Source organism: Equus przewalskii, chromosome 13 (assembly GCF_037783145.1).
Source record: "Equus przewalskii isolate Varuska chromosome 13, EquPr2, whole genome shotgun sequence".
NCBI lineage: Eukaryota > Metazoa > Chordata > Mammalia > Perissodactyla > Equidae > Equus > Equus przewalskii.
The window spans coordinates 50,013,909-50,034,564 of NC_091843.1; the positions used below are offsets into that span (position 1 = coordinate 50,013,909).

Consider the following 20,656-nt stretch of genomic DNA (forward strand, 5'->3'; position numbering starts at 1 on the left):
CGGATTTTGAAGACGATACATGAGCAAAATCCATAAGACTTGTAACAGAAGCACATAAATTTGTTTTTTTCCCCTAATTCTTAAATTGGGCATTTATTATAGGGATGGATAAAAACAAGCAAAGACAATTATTCTCTCCTTTACTCAATACAAGAACGTTCCCCAGAGCTGAATCAAGAGATGAATGTTCTTTGGTTTATGATGATTTCATAAGAAAACTTAAGTCTCACTTAGTCATTTAATAATGAAAGTGTTTGGCTTTTCCTGTCAATTAAAAAAACTAATGGATAATAGCATCACCTATATACATCTAGAAGAAAAAGTTTCTTCCTAGTAAAAATTCTTTTAAAAGACCCCTAAATATGTTCACATACCCAAATAATTTGTTACTAATACTTCACAAGGAATATCATTTTATTACTGTAATCACAAAATCATAATTTCTGTACAGGAATGTATAAGTGAACATTAATCAATGCATTGATAATTCACTTCATAAAGAGGGTGAACACACTACAGAACATATAAAGAAAAAATATTGTAAAATTTTCTGGCCTTGCTCTGCACTTTTTTAGTGCAAGTATTTAAGACACAATAGTGTTCAATTCAGCAAAGTATTGCAGAATGTCATGCCACAGTCCACTTAATTCAAAGAGGGTCAGGACATGCAGCTTGTAATAAAATGTCTGAGTGTATATATATATATGTATATATATATATATATATATAAAAAACCACATGTAATTCATAAAATATATAGTGGTTTATTTAGATGGTTTTAAATGATTTCACTGTAGAATTCAGCATAACTGGAACAAACATCCAAGATCTTCTTAACAGGAATAATCTTGCTAGGCAATGGCTTTGGCTTCAGGTAGGAATGCCTCCCAGTATTTTATCAGCTGTGGATGATAATAAAAATAAGAGATATTCTCATTACCTTTTGGTCATTTATATGCATATATCCCATAGAGCATTAAAAAAAAAATCCAGGGGCCGGCCTGGTGACACAGTGGCTAAGTTTTCGTGCTCCACTTTGGCAGCCTGGGGTTTGCAGGTTTGGATCCCAGGCGCGGACCTACACAGTGCTCATCAAGCCATGCTGTGGTGGCATCCAATACACAACACAGAGGAAGACTGCTACAGATGTTAGCTCAGGGACAACCTTCCTCATGAAATAAGAGGAAGATTGGCAACAGCCGTTACCTCAGGGCCAGTCATTCTCACCAAAAAAAAAAACAAAAACCAAAAACAACTACACAAATAGCTAACAATGATTAACATTTACTAAAGTCTGGTTCTTAAAGGGATCATTTTAATTTCTTTATCTGAAGTTTGTCAATATAATTCACGTGCAATTATTTAAAATATTAATTACTCCTGGCTAATTTCAGTTTTTGATGTAAACAATGTAATTTAAAAAATACCTAAAAACTTAAGATTTTTTGACATATAAAATTGTATATAGAAACAGATTGTTAGCGTAAATTAAATAAGATTACCTTAAGTAATAAAACTGCAATGAGCTTTTCCAATATAAAATAAGATCTCCTAATTTAGAGGATATTCACATTTTATGTTATTGTTAGCCAAAAAGAATGAGAAAAAAGGAGGAGGAAAAAAAAATTGAGCAAGAAAGGGAAAAGAGACTAGAGAGAATTAGCTGCCAATCTTTCCTGCATAGTCTAAAGACTGAGTTATAAACTAAAGTTATGTTTAAAAACATGCTTATATAACTTATTTATTTTCATATTTTAAAGATCTGACTTTACAAACTAAATATTTAAAATAAAAACTAAATACAACTTGAAGATATAGGGTCATCAACTAATTCAAAAATATAATCTATTATGTTATATAGGCAAATTTCTAATCCACATAATTTAAAACTAACTGGAGGTAGAAATCTTTCTATTCAAGACATTAAATAATTTGATTACTCAAATTTATATTAAAATATACAGGAAAAAACTCTACTGTTATCTTGTTATAGACTTTTATTCATTTAATGTAACACTAAGACCCATGGTCATCTCTAGTTAAGGAAACAAATGCCACTTGTGTGGCATACAATCACCACCATCCCCACACAAAATAAAACGAAAATAAAAATACCAAAAAAAACCACCTTTTAAAATTAGCTTTTAGTTTACTCTAGGTTTTATCTGTTATGACGAGAAGAAGCACTATAAGAATTTACTCAAGTAGGTATGATCAATACGGAGATAAAACTAGGAAGACAGAGGAAGGGAAAGGCTGTCCAATATGTTTCTCACAGCTGAAAACTGGAAACATCTATCTTGCCTAGTGTTTAGAAGGAGAAGCAGAAAGGACCTGAGCATTTCCAATTACTGCAATTATCATCTTTCCCTTTGCTGCCATTGCTTTTCTCTACTCCATTTCTTACTCCTCCTTAAGTGTGAAAGCTTATTTCATTGACTATCATCTTTAAAATGAAAAAGTATACCAAAAATTCTCAAAGAACTTTGTAAGTTACAAAATGTTACAAAAAAATTAGCTTACCTGTTGTTGTGTTTGTACTAATGATTCTAAGTACTTGATAATAACAGTTTTAAAATCTTTCACTCGTTCTTTCTGTTAAAGTATAATACATGAAAAAAAAGGTCCATTAGTACAAAACTAAATTTGATTTTACCACAAAATTGCAGTAAAATGTGACCATGTTGTTAAGAAAAGTGTAAAATTATACTTGCCTCAAATCTTCCCACTTCTTTTCGAATAGTTTTAGAGATCTGTTCAAAATCTCTTTCTCCTTGTTGCACTTTTGCCTCCCACTAATAAAAACAAACAAAAATGCACAAATTTTTATTCTTGTCTGGGAAAAAACCTACAGAACTAGCTGTCATGACCACTTATTTAACGTAATGCCTGAAAACTCTGAGAAGAGTCAATATTGGCAAAGCCCAATTTAGCATCCTTCAAACTTGTATCTATCTAATTTTCCAGTAGAGAAATGCCTATCAGCTTAATTTTCCTTAATATTTCACTGTTAGATTAACTCAAGATTAGGCTATTTAAGGAACTACAATCTCCATAGCTTAATTAAATATAATTAAGACAGGTGAGAAGATTTTGAGTAAAAAATTCATATTCAAATAATTTATAAGTGTTAAGAGTATAATTTTCTCATTTCTTTTTTATACAAAATACATCAACAACATTCTGCTAATTTCAAGTATACATGTGCATCACAATTTATATGCCCATGGAAATATTTTAAGAAAATTCTACGACAAACATTTAAAAAACATTTTTGTGATGGTAAAATGTCCAGATTAAAAAAAACCATAGAATTATGGTCTACTGAAGATCTAGTGGTAAACAATAAATTCAATACAGAAACAACAAAATGTTGTGATTAGTGACCAATGGAACAGCTAAAATAAAATAAAGACTTAAGCAATGAAATGATATTTTCCCACTATGTGACCAAAACACTGGTACATACTCTTCAAAGAGCAGGTACATTTACTTTTAGTAATATAAAGGTTGTCCTACCTCTTCAATTTCCTTATTGAAGCATGGCAAAAGAAGCGTATAAATTATAATAAACTTATACAAATTTACTAAAGTACCATATATAATACATATATATGGGGGATAAAGTTGGCTGGACAGCTAAATCTGGAATAAATCTATCTCTAAAACTACTTTTAGACACAAAATGAGTAATTATCTGAAATCAAATTAACCATCTCAAAGAAATGTGTAATTATTAAATTAAAGGTTAATTTAAATCTTTCTCCTGTATGCTTCTTTATCCATTCCATAATCATGTGGAAGCAACAAAGGGGTCTGGAGATTTTAATGACGATCAAAATGTTAAAGTAACTCTAACACAGTTTATAAAATTATGGAAAAATAGCTACATGTTGAATGGTTCAGAAAAAAATTTATGAAAAATTATGCATATATGAATGACTTATGGAAAATTTGAATAAAAAGATAAATAAAGCATTTTGTATTAATCACCTCTCTTATTTCATTTTTAGCTTGCTGTATCTTATCTGGTTTGTTAGCAACCATCATTTTTGCCTCAGTTTCACGTTTTTTGAGCAAAGTAATTTGAGCATCTTCCCATTTCTGCCAGCACTTCATTCGATGGTCAAACACACCCTGTAAGTGAATGACATAATGCTATTAAGTGAGAGTTAACACTGAAATACTAGAAGTGCTGTAACACTGAAACAATAAAACCAAATATTTAAGTACTATTCTAATATACTGAGATATGGAAAATAAACATGCAAATATCAAAGAAAATAAATTTCTAGATTCATTTGCTGACAAACAAAAGCCACTGTGACTAGATGAAATATAAGAGCTCAAAATAATAAAAAAAAACACTACAAAATCCACTTCACTAGCCTTTAGGGTTTTAAATGTGGCTTACAATAAAAGAGTTTTATGCTTTAAAGAAAGATTTTTTTTAATAGGAAAATACTGGTGTCATATCTACATGGGAAGTTTTCCTACTAAATAATACAAAAAGGAGATTTAAGTGTTAGAAATATGCCAGAAATTGAAAAAAGAAAACAGGAAAAATAGGTAAGACAACAGGAAGAAAAGTTGAGTAAAAATGTGGTGGAAGAGATTACCAACAGCAAATAGAAGAAAGGCAAAGAAATTAAAAAGTAAAGGTATAACAAAATGAAAAAAAAAGATAATACTCCACAAGATGAAAAGGGCAAAGGACTATATATATCTAGTATGCAGAACCAAATGAAGAAAAAGACAATTAGACCATAACAGAATAAGTCAACCAAGTTACTCCATTTAAGGAGTATGGCAGAGCAAGGGCACGTGAGTGGAGGAAAGAAATGAAATATGAACATAAGACAGTAATTAGAAGTCTCATGAAAAAAAATGATGGCAAGGATGGGAGAATACAATAATAATCCCTTTCCTAGCTTGATGTTGGGGATACATTCATACTATTTTAGTATTTACTAACTGAACAAATGAAACAAGTATTAATAAAATGGGTAAACCAGAACGCACTAACCCAGAGTTATTTTCATTTATTCCAGACAAAGAGCTTTTTGGATGAAGGAAGAGTAAATAAATATATGTTCTTACAGAGACCTACCGAAGAGATGTAGATAATGTATTTAAAAAATGTAGACTTTGGAATAAATTGAATTTGGACTCACATACTATCTTTGTCACTATATGATCTTCAGTAAATTCATTTAATTTCTATAAGACATAGTTTTTCCAAGTACAAAAGGGAGAAATGAGATCTATATTTGTGAACTGGAAATAAAATGAAAAGTATGCAGCACAGTGACTTAACCTAGTGGATGCTTAATATTAAATTAGTAGGTACTATTATGGATTACTTCTAAATAACATACACATATAAATGTAGTTGATTAACTCTAGATTTCTACTAAAAGTGCAAATAATAACAGTAATATGAAAAAAAAATAACCACAATCAGACTGCATTTACATCTTATAGCATATTTTAAAAATGTGGGCAATATTATTAAAAACTCCAAACTGACCTGAAACGAAAGTAGTATTTTCCCAAAGAGTTCTTAACGATTGTGCACATTTTTAAATTAAACAGGACAACAGACATCCTGTGCAAACTGGTAAGTTAAAGCACCCTATCTACAGATATTTAAATCCACTTTGCTAGATTTGTCACCTCATATAATTTCTCATCTCACATTAGTAAATGAATCTTGCTGTCCCCTTTGTCTGCTTTTCTTACATTTAAAAGACCACATTTTCCTTAAAACATTTCCTAGTATGAATTCATTTTGTTTTGGCCCAATTAATTTGGGCCAAAACCACAAAAGTAATACATCTAACACAAAAAGAAAAAGTCAATATCTTTAAAACAAACCAACCAACAATCCCTGCCCCTTATCCCCTATACATACAAAAAACCAAAAAATAAATTTAAGATTTGAAGCCTAGTCTTTCTTTAGAGGAACAGGGCCATATTGGCAATTCATTTATAAATTCCTCTGTTCAACCACAATTTGATTACTTAAAACATGTACCAATAGAAGGCAAAAGCTAACCAAAACGCCCTTTAATTTCGATATTTGCTTAAGTTCTTAACATATACCAATTGGCTTTTTCAGTGATCTACTAATTTAAACTAATTTTGTCTCTGCCCAATTTATTATCTCATAATATTCCAGAACCATCACATTTATTATGGTACAAATGTAGGAGCTATGGTGAAGGTAAACTACTGAAGTCAGGTTATTTCAGACAAAAAAATTAATCTTAACTCTTTAAGAATTAACTTTTTCTGGGGTCGGCCCTGTGGCAGAGTGGTTAAGTGTGCATGCTCTGCTTCAGTGGCCCAGGGTTCAGATCCTGGGCGCCGACACGGCACCGCTCCTTTAGGCCATGTTGAGGTGGCATCCCACATGCCACAACTAGAAGGACCCACAACTAAAATATACAACTATGTACTGGGAGGATATGGGGAGAAAAAAGTAGGAAAGAAAAAAAAGAATTAACTTTTTCTTCATTTGTTTTCCTACACTTGTTAAAACAAAAATAGAAATTAAAAGACAAAAGAATCAGAATCATACTTTATCTTCTAAAAACGCTATCTTAAAAATCAATTAAATCATAACTTAATGTTTGCGTTTGTATGTCAAGATGCGAATCCCCTCTAGTAGAACCAGCCTCTTCTTTACGAGGAGTAGATTTACAGTGACGATCCACTTTGGGCCTCCATCCTCCTGCCAATTTATGGTACACATTTGGATGCAAGCTGGTCTAGGTTAGACAAGGATGCAGGTGTGGAGCAGTTTTCCTAGTCCACCAGGAAATTTGATGCTGAAATTTTAATTTTATTAATAACTTTTTCTAATTCAGTGAATCTGAAAGTATTCTGCTCAGCTTCCTGAAGTGCTGAAAGGATCCTGAAAACAATGAAGCTTTAAAACTCCTTGGGGAATGTATCTATTGGTTTTTCAAAAAACTATTTTATATATTTTATAAATTTGGGTTTCCCACAAGAATTCTTTACGAAGAGTTCTAGTGCTAAAAACATTGAAAACCATACCCTCTATCCCTGATCTTACTCTAGTGGTTCATAAAAGGCCAATACATGAGAACACATGCAACAAGTTTACCACTTAATACATGTTAGCTAATAATACTACCCAAAACTTGGAGTTGCCAATCTTCCTCTTTTTTACTCCCCAAAGCCCCAGTACATAGTTGTATATCCTAGTTGTAAGTCCTTCTAATTCTTCTATGTGGGATGCTGCCACAGCATGGCTTGATGAGCAGAGTGTAGGTCCATGCCCAGGATCTGAACCAGTGAACCCCAGGCCACCGAAGTGGAGTGTACGAACTTAACCACTGCACGACTGGGCCAGCCCCTCAAAATACTTAATATTTACAATTAGATTGGTTAAATAATTCAAGATACATCTATATGCTATAAGATGGAACACTATGTAACCATTAAAAAGAATGTAACATATCTACATATGCTGACATAGAGACCTCTCTAAAATGGAGTGGGTGAAAAAAGCAGGGAAAGAACAATGCATATAGTATGCTCCTTTTAGAAGGAAGGAAGGAAGAGATGGAGGGAGGGAGAAAGAGAGAAAGAGAAAGAAAGAAAGAGAAAGAAAGACAGAGAAAAGTAGCTTCATCAAAGTGCAAAGCTAATTCTGAAAAGACACACAAGAATCTAATAGCATTTGACAGAGGGAAGAGAGACCAGAGGTCTTAGGTAGAAAAGAAATTCACCCTTTTGGGCTGTTAGTATTATTGTGTAAATGTATTAGTTTTTCAAATACAAATGAATTACGTTTAAAACACAAAACAAACCAAAAATAAAGAAGACAAAAATTATCTGTCACCCTATTCCATAATTTCTCAACTCCTTTATGCAGTTGACCTGGGCTAAGTCTCAGTAGAAAACCAATTTGAAAGAGCTTAATTTACCTCAAGGTAAAGCTTGACCATAGCTCTGTAACTATCTTTTAGTCAATGAATCACTAATTCAGTATTTCCCAAAGTGTGTTCCATATGTAAAAACATATTAAGTGGAAAAAGATTCTGCTTCCTATGAATTTGGAAGTCTCTGGATTAAACGAAGTTAAACATCTCATTTTATTTTTTACTCCTAGACAGTTCTGAGCTTTTTATACGCACTCTGAATCTACAAGACAGAGATACTGTATACATTATCTCCCGAACTCAGTTGACTGTGGTATATCTTTTGGCATCAGTGTTCTGTAGAAAATATTCTGGGAAACATGAATATAACTGTAATTTCACAGTATGTAAAAATACAGCAAGAAGATTTAGGCAGTATAAGGAAAGCTGTTTTTGAGGGCTCAAAATCCATTACATGGGCAGGCCGTCCCTGCCAGGGAGTCTTTCCCTAGGTTAGCTCTTCTCAGCAGGTACTCCTTCTCAAAGACACTGTCTAGCTTCCCTTTTTGGAGCCACCGGCTTTTTGGAGGTATCATACTTTTTTTTACAATAGCTCTTATGCTAATGGGAGCTCTGGAATGAGGTTAAGAGTAGGTGGAAGAGAAACAGGAACCGTTACCTGTAAACTGGATTTCTGTACATCACAAGTTGCCTACATATAATGAAGTGTACTTTGATAACTGCTATCTATATTAACATCTTTAAATAACTGAAAAGAAAAAGTGATCACTAGGAATATAAAGAGTAACACCTAGGACTAAAGACAAGCAAAACTGGTAATTTTACCAAACCTAAGAAAGCACCTTTCTGAAGTGCTAAGAACTCTCTAGTAATAACTGTCACCATTAGCTTGAGAACAGAATCATCAATAAATATGCAATCTATTAATGTTCTGATTGTAGAAGAATACTAATTTGATCACAGACTTTAGCTGAAAAAATTTTGCATAAGAAAGCAAGGAACAAGGTCTCATTAACTTTCTAGATGTTTGGATTCAAAGTAAAAAGTAAATTCCCAGTTCTCCTCCACCCCATGATAACTAATGTTCATAACAATAATTTAATGACACCGTAAGATCTTAAAAGTATCTTCTGCAACATGATAAATAAAATAACATTCAGTTCAGTTTAACTGTCTGAAAATTGGAGATATCTGTAGAATACTAATTCTCATTGTTAACTGGATTACTTTCCCAATTATTCAGAAATTGAAGATCTTAAACATTACCTTAAACACTACCTTAAACATTACCACTAGATAACAATTTATTATTTAATCTAGTCCCATCTCATCTGTAAATACAAGTGACTACACATTTCAGTATATACACAGAAGGTCTGCCTACAGTCCAAATTCATGTTACCGTCACCATTAAACATATTAATGCAAGAATCAGTTCTGGTTTTGTCCTGTTTGTTATTATAGCTTTAGTAATGGACAATAGAGTCCAGTGGGTAGTTCCAGTTCATGCTAGAATGATCAAACAAATGCTATCAGTCAGCTGCAAACTTGTATGTGTAAATATATAAGTAAATGTGCATTGGTTTCATCTTACTTGGCCTTCCTTAGACCTCTTAAAGACATCAATTCTGTCTATTGTGCTCTCCGAGTCATAGGGGAAGAAAATATTAAGCTACGAATAATCATCTTGAAGCCATTTCATGTGTACTAGTAGAGTACAAAATTTATACATTTAAATACATGCATAATAGGAAACCAAATTCTTCTTATAAGCAAACCACTGAAGTAAGAAGAATTCAAGGAAGATTACAAAATAAGGCTTACTTTCACTGCAGCAATAAGACGAATGTAGTCACTAAGTAGTTCTGAAAACATATAAAAGTCAGCAAAAGCTTGTTCTTGATGTAACTGGTCTATCTTCTCCTCAACTTCTGCAAGCTGAGACAAAGCTCTAGATAAAGCAGTATGGTCCTCAGAATTGCCTAACATGGCAGCACTTTTAGCAAAGGCAGCTGTGTTGGCTGAAAGTTCTGAAATAAAAAAGGACTCACTTTTAGTATTCAATAGAAAAGTTCTTAAATATTGCATTGATTTTTTTAGTTGCTCTCTAAATTTTATCTACTCACAAATTGCTCAAATATTTTTAAATAATTAACATGAAACAGTCATTAAAATGCCTTGGGCATAAATGCCAACTGCTCAGAGTTCTACTGAAAATACTAAGAACCACTGCCTATATTCACAGGGATTAACCAAGTTTAATAATTTAATATAATAATCTGCCTCCCCTTTCTCCCCTAAAGTGCTCACTCTTTCTCTGGTTATTCCTATAAAAGACAAGAAACATACTTTTAATACAGAAAGCAATGGGAACACTTAAAATTGACTTATACTACATTCTTGGGCCTGTAAATTTGTCACTGAAAATAATGTCTATAATTTTTAACGAGAATATCATTTAGCTAACAGGAGGAAAGCAAGGTAAAACTGTACATAGAATTGACATAAATCTTACTCTTTTTTTCTTTATCTGCAACAACACTTAGTGAAATAGTAAGAATTTCTAAAAAGAGTTTTGAACATGATCATTTCAGATACTTCAAACAAAGAAAAATAAATGTTCATAGGCTGGATAATGTCAATGACTAACAACTACATTGCCTAGAAATTGCTCTGTTGCTCTGCATTACGTAAAGTTCTCTAAACCACAGAGTCCATTCCCTAAGAGATACACAAAATGTAAAAGCTATCATAAACTATTTTCAATAATAAATGTATTAGTAGGTTTCTGCAATTATTTTATTGAAATGTATTGCTAGTAATAGCACATACTAAATTACTTATTATTTTAGAAAGCTGGTATTAAAAGCCTGCTATCCTTTAAAAATGAAACAAAACCAAAACAATTTCACCATGGAATTAAAAAATTACAACTCAAATTTTCTATGAAACTTTAACAAAAAAAAACCTCCCAGATTTTTAAATATGGTGGCTCAAAAATGAAGAAAATACTTCAGAGTTTTTTAGGAAATACAAGCAAAAAACAAATATTTTAAAGAAAAATTTCAAATATCAACTTTTGAATCTCATATTTTTTATTATAGTCAAAGTTACTAATAAGATATCTTCATTCATTAAGTTGTAAATAGGTATAACAAAGAGTTAATTAAGTGAACAGTTTTAATCTAAAATTCAAAATATATTCTTATAAGCTCAGGATTTTTCTACTTCTAAACTAGAAATTACATTAAAATAGAACAAAAAAATATTAAATAATGAAGTTGAAATAGAAAACATTCTCCTAAACTATTGGTTTTTCTCTAATAACTTCAGAATATTCGTTTTACAATTTAAAGGAAATACATGAGTTAACTTATGGTGTTACATAAATAACAAGGCAAACAAACCTTTTCTATGACAGACCAAGGCTTCAACACTGGCATGAAGTTTCCTAAGTTGCTGATCCAGATTTTCAAATTGCTGCTGCTTTTCTTCAAACCACTGAGAAAAAAAATGAAAAATGGAGCTAATTTAGCCAGAACAAACCACTGTAAATTAGGTCACCAATAGCAAGCTACATTCTTTGTTTTAAAGGAACAAATTAACCATGTATAACCATAGTGGTCAACTGATGTGGCTGAGAACTAAACTCAATAAGCAAATTAATATCCTATTTTCTACTTGTACAGCTTTAAAATGCAATTGTTGGGCTCATTAATTCATCTCATTATTCAAGTCGAAAAATCAGCTCTTACTGCATCCGATTCATTCATCTTGATTGTCATTTTGTTGACAGCGTCGGCAGCCTTGTTCACCATCCTCAATATTCCTGCTCCACTCAGAGCCTGGGTATTAACTGCTCTAGGCAGCTGGAATTGAATGACAAATAAGGGCAAACAAACCGGTTAAAAGCCTGGAGGTTTAACTGGGCACAAAAGGGACTGCCCTCCCTCTGCCCCTAAAAAAAAGAAAAGAAAAAAAGGAGGCTGTGTTTTCTTCACTCTCGTACATTTCAATAGTGAGATCTAATTTCTCAAATACACTACTTGTACATTCTCCAAGGAAAACTTAAAAAATAGACTTTCCATCTGCTTTTCTTCTGCACGTTTACATTTAGATGGAACAACACTGTGTGTGTCAAAATATGTTAAGAAATTGCCAAGCACCTTAACAGTGGCCACCTGCTTGCTAGCAGAAATAAACTGTTTATAAGAAAAGAAGAAAGTCTTGAGGAAAAGCTTGTCCTCAGAACTGTGTGATTTTGAACTTTTAAAAAACTCTGGGATTCAAGTAAATTAAAAAAAATCTCAAACAATAACAGTTAATTAGAACTCTAAACTGTTAAGAGCCCAAAACGTGCCAAACACCTCAAATATAAAGAGCAGCATGGTTATAATTTAAGCTCTTTCACGTCACAAATTTACATTTTAAAACCTTAATAAGATTATTAGAATGCAGACAAACATACATTCAACCATCTCTAAAATGAAGTCTAAATAAACTTATTTCAACACAATGCCTAAGCAACAACTTAGGGCATTTCAGAACCAGTTTATTTATAAGCCAGCTTCTGAAACCTGGTTTTAGAATTTCAAGAAAGGGATTGATCATCCTATAATTATCAATGCAAAGAAGATATGTTGCTAGTAATTTAGTTAAGTAATTAAAGCTAATTAAAGCCCTAAGCAAAAAAAAAAAGTCATTGCTTTATTTCATCTATTAATCCAATTATTTACTGAATATCTGTTTTTGATAAATTATTACACAAACATAAATAATAAGAACATTTATATACAAAAATTTAAAGTAGAAATTAATACCTCTGAACTTTCCAAGAACTGCCTTAAATCAGGATCCTGTAGTAAAGTTGGATGCTTTACTGTTCTTTGAAGATATCTAGAGTTAAGAATAAAATTGTTCCTTCATTTATTAGCAGTATCTTATTTTAAATCTTATTCCAACAAAAGAATAAAAATAAAAAATAACTAGGTAAAAAGATGTCCTCAGTCTGCCTCCTATCTTATCAGTCTGCTTCACTATAACTATTTAGAATCTTAAAGCAAGTTAATGATTTAAAGCTTTTGTTTATCTTTTGAAAATTCATAATTATGTAAAAAGAGACATGGCAGGGGATGGGAGTGGAAGTGGTTAAATAACTTCTCAAACTTCTCACTGCTAAGTATTAGAGTTACAAAACGATATACAAGTTTGTTGAATAATTTTATCTTTGGGTGGAGTCAACATGTTCCCAGTTATTACTTCAGAGTCCTAACAAACATATTTCTATATATATTCCAATCAACTGTTTTTTTAAAATTTCAATTACTACCAAAATGGAGAATAGCCTACCAATTTTCTTCCTTGTCAGCAGAATTATGAAATCAGCTTTTGATCTACTTGACAAGGACTAATTTGTCTTCAATATTTCTATTTTAAGTTTTTGCTATTTTTGATAAATGTCTTCCTTATATGATACCACATAAAATAAAAAGTAAATAGAAACACTACTATTAAATCACTATTAGCCCAACTTTAGTCATTTTCCTTTACTGGAAAAGACCATATTTCCCTGTCATCCATAACAAATTACCAATCATTCTTTCATAAAAAGAAAAAAGTTCCACTGTTTGATAATACTTGATTACTTACCTAATCTCATTTTTTAAAAAATTGCTCTTTCCCTAGATTAATGATTACATGCCGTAACATTTCAATTATAATATTTTACCTTACAGTTAATATACCTTTACTCTCTTTCTGCAGAACATTCCTCTACCTCTTTAGAAGATTATAAAAGATGCCTAAAAAAAGTTTCTGGAAAAAAGTGATCACTTTCTCTAAAGTCAAATTCTATACAATTTTTAAAACAACTATTTCATTGCTGCTTAAACGTTAACTCTTTGTATATTTAAATAAAACACATACCACATTAAACTTCATTTTGAGTCAAGAGCCCACATAAATCATTGTAATAGAAATAGAGCATTTAATAAATATGGGCAATACAATCTATGCTGTGGTTTAAAAAAATATTTGCCGCCTACATTATCAAGCTAAAACAGATGCAGCAGGAACACTAATCTTCCAGGTTTTAAGAAATGTTGGTATTTTCCCACTGGAATTTTACTTACAATTTTAACACTGAAGTTCTCCAGTACTATTAGGTAACTTATTTAGTTGTTAGGAGAGTGTACTGCTTAAAGCAGTTTGGGTAAGTTGTTCATATGAGTGCACATAACAGGTGGTAAACAACAAGCACTCAGACATTTGTAAAAGGAACAAGTAGAAAGGAAAATAAAACATTTAGTACTCAAGCTTTAAGAAATATTCCAATATTTCAAACCTAAGTGGAAATACCCAATACCACTTATATTCTAAAATAGCTTTCCAAAGTGAGTTCTGCAGAATACTAGTCTCACGTAATATTCCATGAAGACTGGCTCTACAATCAAGAAAGTTTGAAACATATTATATACATATTCCTCTCTTTAAGATTCATAATGAACAGCAGCATATTACATGCTGTCAGAAGTCCTTCAGGAAATACACCTGGTTTAATTTTATTAAATTGTATGTTAACAAAACTCAATTGACTACAGATTTCCTTTTTTTACCCTACCACATACTAGCATTCTGAGGAATCAATTTTGGAAAATCAGATTCTAGAAAAAGAAAGTAAAACTTTTCTTCTTCTTAGGGGTTATATGGAAGTAAAGAGCAATTAACCATTAAAAAAAAAGTTTTAAGTTTACATAATGTTAAAATTAAGAACAGAAGCATAAAATGGATTTTAAAGTAATGAATATTTGTAAATACAACCAGTTCAGAATTAAGGTCAGAGAGAGTTGTAGATATATAAAGGAAGAATACAGAACAAAAATACAAAAAGAATGTAGGAAGAAGACATGAAAATAAGTATTGGGGAGAAACAGAAACGGTGAAAGAAGACAGAAATGAAAGACACAATGGAGTTGATGAAAAGTTAAGTATCAGACTCAACAAGAGGTGGCCAGCAGTTTTTCTTGATTTGCTCTATGGAAAGGTTACTGATAAATTCAGAAGAATCACTTAAGGTTTTCACACTCCTATTTACTTACCAAAAACAAAACGAAATAAAGCAGGTTACACAAAATGCTTGAGAGGAACAAAGTTAATATTTCTCTTGCTTGAAACGCAAACACATGAGCTAAGAATGAGAGAATAAAGGTAGAGCGAGCCTGGGTCTTTGATGACATTCATTTGTTCATTCAACAAATATTTATTGAGCATTTACTACATGTCAGTTACTGCTGTTGAGTACTCAGAACATATCAGTGAACAAAAGAGAACGAGATCCCTTCCCTAATGGACTTGTATTTTAGTAAGAGAAGACAGAAAATAAACTATAAAAGATAATAAACATATAAATTATGTAGTATGTGGCAAGGTGGCAAATGCTGTGGGAAAAAGGACAGAACAGTAGAGTAAATGGGATGAAGTGTTTAAGGTGTGGCTGGTGGCCATTTAAGTAGAATAGGTCAGAATGAAGCCAAGGATCAGAAGAGACTTCTCTGGAAAGGTGGTATTTGAATATTTGAACTTGAAAGAGGTAAGGGAATTAGCCATGCAGGTACCTGGGAACAAAAGCTTTCTAGGCAGCGGGAGCAGCCAGTGAGAAAACCCTAACGTGGGAAAATGCCTGGGATCTTTGAGGAGCAGCAAAAGGTAATCAAGGAGCATATGAAATCAAACAGGTAAGAGAGAGAGCAGTGCACATCATGTAAGGGTTTGTAGCCCATTATAACGACTCTGGCTGTTATTGAATGAAACTGGGTGGGGTTGGGAATTTATGTTTTAAAAGGATGTTTTATGATTTATTTATATTTATACTAAAAAGAGCAGAGGTGCAAGGATGGAAACAGGGAGACCAATCAGGGGCCTCCTGCAGTTAATTCAGGCATTTGGACTAGTAGTAGACTGGTGAGAAATGGCTGTGTTCCACATATCAGAAGGAAGCAACAGGATTTCCTGAAAAACTGGATACTCCTAAACTGCCTACCCCCAAACTTCTGATATGAAAGAGTGGATTAATTAATCTACACTAACCATTTAGGCCTTGCCAGTTAGGTTTTTAGGTGCTTGGAATGAACACCATCCTAAGTGATAGACTTACATTTTAGAGATGAGAAAGAATGCATTTAAGTTAAATAACTTGCCCAAGGTCACCCCGATAGTTTGTAGTGTGTAGAGGAGCACAGGCTTCAACAGAAAGGATTCTAAATCCCTATAGACTGTATTGTGCTACTCTATATTTCTCAGTTTATATTTGCAGAAGTGTATTCTTAACCTATAAAATAAACTCAGTGTGCTCTTAAGATGTGAAGCACTCTCAAGAAAATCAAGTGAGCAATCTTAGGGATATTCTTAATAGCAGTAGTTTCTGCTTTTTTACTGAGTGTGGCACAGAGGAGTACTTGGGTTCTTAACCACTCACCTTCTCTTCCTATATTTTAATATCAGCTGTTTATACTTTCCTTCAAAATAGTCATCTAACTTCTCTAAGTCGAACAAACAAATAACTATGTAAATGAGTATCATAGTACATACAAAGAGAAATACTTCCCTGACCCACCAAATCCAACTAGGTTGGGTATTCCAAAGATATGCCTATTCTAATGTTTTTTATTTTTTTATTTTAGTTTTTTTGTGTGTGTGAGGAAGACTGTTGCTGAGCTAACGTCTGTGGCAATATTCCTCTGTTTTATGTGGGATGCCACCACAGCATGGTTTGATGAGCTAAGTTTGCACCCCAGATTCGAACCTGCGAACCCCCGGCTGCTGAAGCAGAGCATATTATCTTAACCACTATGCTGGCCCCTAATCTTTAAATTTTAAGAAATGCCACAGAAAAATAACTTTAGAAAAATCATTCTACTTTCTTTGCTTCTATACCTTTACACCTAAATTTTCTCTAGTCATCTTTTCTAACGCAAAATGAACTTGTCCCTCATACTACACTGTTTCTTTTTTTCCCACTACTGCAAATTTCACTAAGGTAGCATTTAACAAGTAACACTTATCAGTAAAGAAACTGTCTTCACATATACACTAGGACAAGTTTCAATATTTCCTTAAAACTCTCCTCAGTGTTTCATACTACACGAAAGTATGGTAAATACTATGCACTGCATTCGAGTTACAAGAAAGGTGAATGTAGAATCAAATTATATGTCCTTGGTACAATAAATCTTCATTAAGTTCCTTATCAAGCATGCCATCTGAAATATTTCAAATTTACTCATAGAAAAATAGGACTTGAAAGGTTTCTCAAAGGGTCATGGTTACACTTTCAGGAAAGGACTAAACAAAATCAAGGGAGAGCATTATCTACCTTTATTCTTAAAAATATTCAGTTTATGACCTCTTTCACAACAGAATCAATTCTAATGCATAACCTAAACTTCATGCAATTTAAATACTTTTCCTGAGTAATTGCTGATTCTCACAGACATAATCTCATAAGTCTTCTCTAATTTAAGATTTTTAAACTGCATATTCTTCAGCTTGTCTTAATGCAAATTGTTCAAACCTGACTTTACTGTGGCATTTTTTTAAAAAACTATTTTATTGAGGTCATATTGGCTTGCAACATTGTGTAACTTTCAGGTGTACATTATTATATCTGTGGCATTTTCTTAAAATTTGAACAATTTTTTACTAAAACCCAGAAATAAGTTGCCTTAAAAATAGTTTTAAAAAATAATTTGTACCCTGGAGAGATATATACATACTACTCCCCAAAATCTGTCCTATCCATCCCAACCACTAATTTTAGGCCAAAAGAGAAAATAAAATAAGCAAGTTCAATTGAACAAAATTCAATTAAAATAACAAAAAACCTATGAAATTAGGAAGTGTTTTAAGTCTAGGTAATTACCAATTTATGTTCTAAAAAGTTGACTTTAAGATAGTTTCAAATTTGTTTCCTCACATTTTCAGCACAACAAGGAAGAAATAAATGTCAGGATTCTGGGAGTGGGAGTCCTCCTATCCGTTCCCCTTTTAGTCTGCCACAATGAAGACAAGTCTCCAAAGCTATAGGAAATGTGTCCAGTCAAGTACTCTGAAGGAATGTGGAGCAGCTCTATCAACCTTTAAGTATACAGTCTAGTCAAGCAATGACTAATACATTTGTACACTCAAGTCAAAATCAATTACACAAAATTAAAGGAGGGAGCACAAACCTCATTTTTCATTGTATTTTATAATGTTATCAAGTAATAATTCAAAGGAAACATTAATTTAGATGAATTATAGTCAAACTATCCAACAGAGTATATGAATGTGGGTATAACTTCCTAAGAGACTAAATAATACTTAACGAGGTATTATTTTTATCCAAAGATTTTATCAACTGTTTACCCCCATTAAGTTTCATGTTTTCTTTTAACAAGCTTGGCAGTTTCTCACTTCCCTTAGAGCCGACTAAAACTATGATATAATAATTCTATCCCAAGCTAACTCATGCCTTTATAGTCCTGCTTGTAACATGTGATACAAAAATGGGTGTTATTTCGTTAGATTATTAATGAGGATTAATAAAAACAGAGCAAGTATACAGTACTGTGCTGTTGAAAGAAGCAGTTTTCCTAATAAAAGTTTAAAGCACTCTTAGTAAGAGTCATCAAGTGGTAATGTGAAAAGAATTAATCATTAAAATATAGTTATGACATATAATGGAATCAGACATATTACTGAAGTAAAAACAAGAGAGTAATAAAGCATGGCTGTCTAGAATTACCTTTCAAGAGCTGCTCTCCGTTTTTCTACAAATTCAGTGGATGATGAATCTTCTTTACCCACTTTGACCTTGGTCATGCCTTTGAAAAATTGAATGAGACTCACAATGATCTTATATTATTGTGAAACAGTCTTTTATAAACATTTCTGCATAATTTAGAATATACTTTAAATTTGAACTTGACCAAAAAAGCTCCTAAATTTATAACTAGTATCACACTTTTGAGAAATTAAAACTCATGACATATTAACATCTCTACTTTGTATGTATTTATGAGAGAAAAGATATAGCAGAGATTAAACTGTGTCTGTAGTTTTTCTTTTAATAAAATTTTTATTTATTTATTTATTTTTGCAGGGGAAGATTTGCCCTAAGCTAACATCTGTTGCTAACCTTTCTCCTTTTTTCTTCCTTTCCCCAGCCAAAGGCCCCGTACACAGTTATGCATAGTTGTAAGTTCTTCTGGGTCTTTTATGTGAGCCACTGCCACAGCATGGATACTGACAGACAAGTGGTGTGGTTCCATGTCCAGGAACTGAACCCAGGCTGCCGAAGAGGAGTGAGCTGAACTTTTAACTGCTAGGCCTTGAGGGCTGGCTCAGTAGTTTTCTGACCTATAACTCTTTGGATTCCTTATCTGTCATATATTACACTCCTGGTAAACTAAAATGTGTTTGCATTTCAATATGCATAATGGAATTCAAATTAATAAATTTAAGCTCAATTATAATTTCATTTCTTATGAGCAATAACTAAGGTTACTTTGGGGACTAGAAATATAAAAATAAACGTAATCCATGAATTTGCTAAATGTTTTCCCTGTTGCAGATTCTAAGAACACGTTCTTGTTTATTTATCAGATGTGGCTTTATAATAGTTGAAATAACAAGCTCTTTCATAGAGACATTTAAAACTCAAATTTAAAAAGTAAAGTGTTAACCATTTCTGTATTGGCAATTTCAACTTTAACACTAATATACTGACTGTAGATTTTTCTTTTTTTCCCTGTTCTTGCTCCTTTCAAAAATCGACTCTGTAAAAATGAAGTACTGACACATTCATGGATGAACATTGAAAATACCATGCTAAGTGAAAGAAGCTTGTAACAAAGGACCATATATTATATGATTCCCTTTATATGAAATGTCAAGAATAGGCAAATGTATGAGAAAGAAGGTAAATGAGTGATTGTCTAGGGCTGGGGGAAATCAGAGGATGATGGTTAAGGGTTAATAAAAATATTCTAAAATTGATTGTGGTGATGTATACACAACTCTGAATATACTAAAAGCCACTGAATTATATACTTCAAATGGATGAGTTGCATGGCATGTGAATTACATGTCAATAAAGCCATTAAATGGATTATATAAAACCATGTAATTCTTATTCAGGTTTGCACATCTGGTGAATAAACATTTATCACCTATGAATGTTTTGTTCAACATAATTCCTCTGAAATACAATAATTTGAAAAGGAAAACTCAAATACCTAAAATTACCTACCCTGAATGGACTACTAGATGTGGGATGTTAATTATTTCACATATTCTGTTTCCCGAAAAAACCTTGTCACTATATAGTTCCTTGCTTTTTTCCCCCCCTCAAAGATGTCCTGCTCATGCTGCTTCCTAGAGGTAATCATTATGGGCCACTGTGGCAAATAACAAAAGCTTACTCTAACCAGTTACTTCTTAAAACTACTCAACACTTTTGCTGCTCTTTCCTAAAAGCTTAGTGAAATAGTATTTTTAAGAACTAAGATTGGAGAGTGGTAATGAGTGTGTGCTCATGAAAAGAGTCCTCTTCCTTCAGAGGCAGTTATACTTTCCAGCAAAAAGAAGCCATTACTCTTATTCCACCACCCCACTATAAGTGTTCCTTGAAAACCAGTGGCTACGTAATAAAAGGGCCTCTAATATTTTAAATTTTTCTCAGGCAATGTATTCATTTTTATTTTAAA

General features: G+C 32.4%; 1 protein-coding gene across 1 annotated transcript in view; it reads right to left on the minus strand.

Annotated features, from left to right (window-relative positions):
- Nucleotides 1-396: 396 nt before the first annotated feature.
- Nucleotides 397-20,656, minus strand: part of SNX2 (sorting nexin 2) — a 50,703-nt gene continuing 30,443 nt past the window's right edge. Inside the window, exons 7-15 of the mRNA XM_070569415.1 lie at nt 18,694-18,772; nt 12,734-12,809; nt 11,669-11,782; nt 11,321-11,414; nt 9,738-9,943; nt 3,994-4,137; nt 2,715-2,795; nt 2,524-2,595; nt 397-902 (exon numbers count right to left, since the gene is read on the minus strand). Of these exons, the coding sequence (XP_070425516.1) occupies nt 852-902; nt 2,524-2,595; nt 2,715-2,795; nt 3,994-4,137; nt 9,738-9,943; nt 11,321-11,414; nt 11,669-11,782; nt 12,734-12,809; nt 18,694-18,772 (917 nt within the window). The 3' untranslated portion in view covers nt 397-851. The remainder of the gene's footprint in view (nt 903-2,523; nt 2,596-2,714; nt 2,796-3,993; nt 4,138-9,737; nt 9,944-11,320; nt 11,415-11,668; nt 11,783-12,733; nt 12,810-18,693; nt 18,773-20,656) is intronic.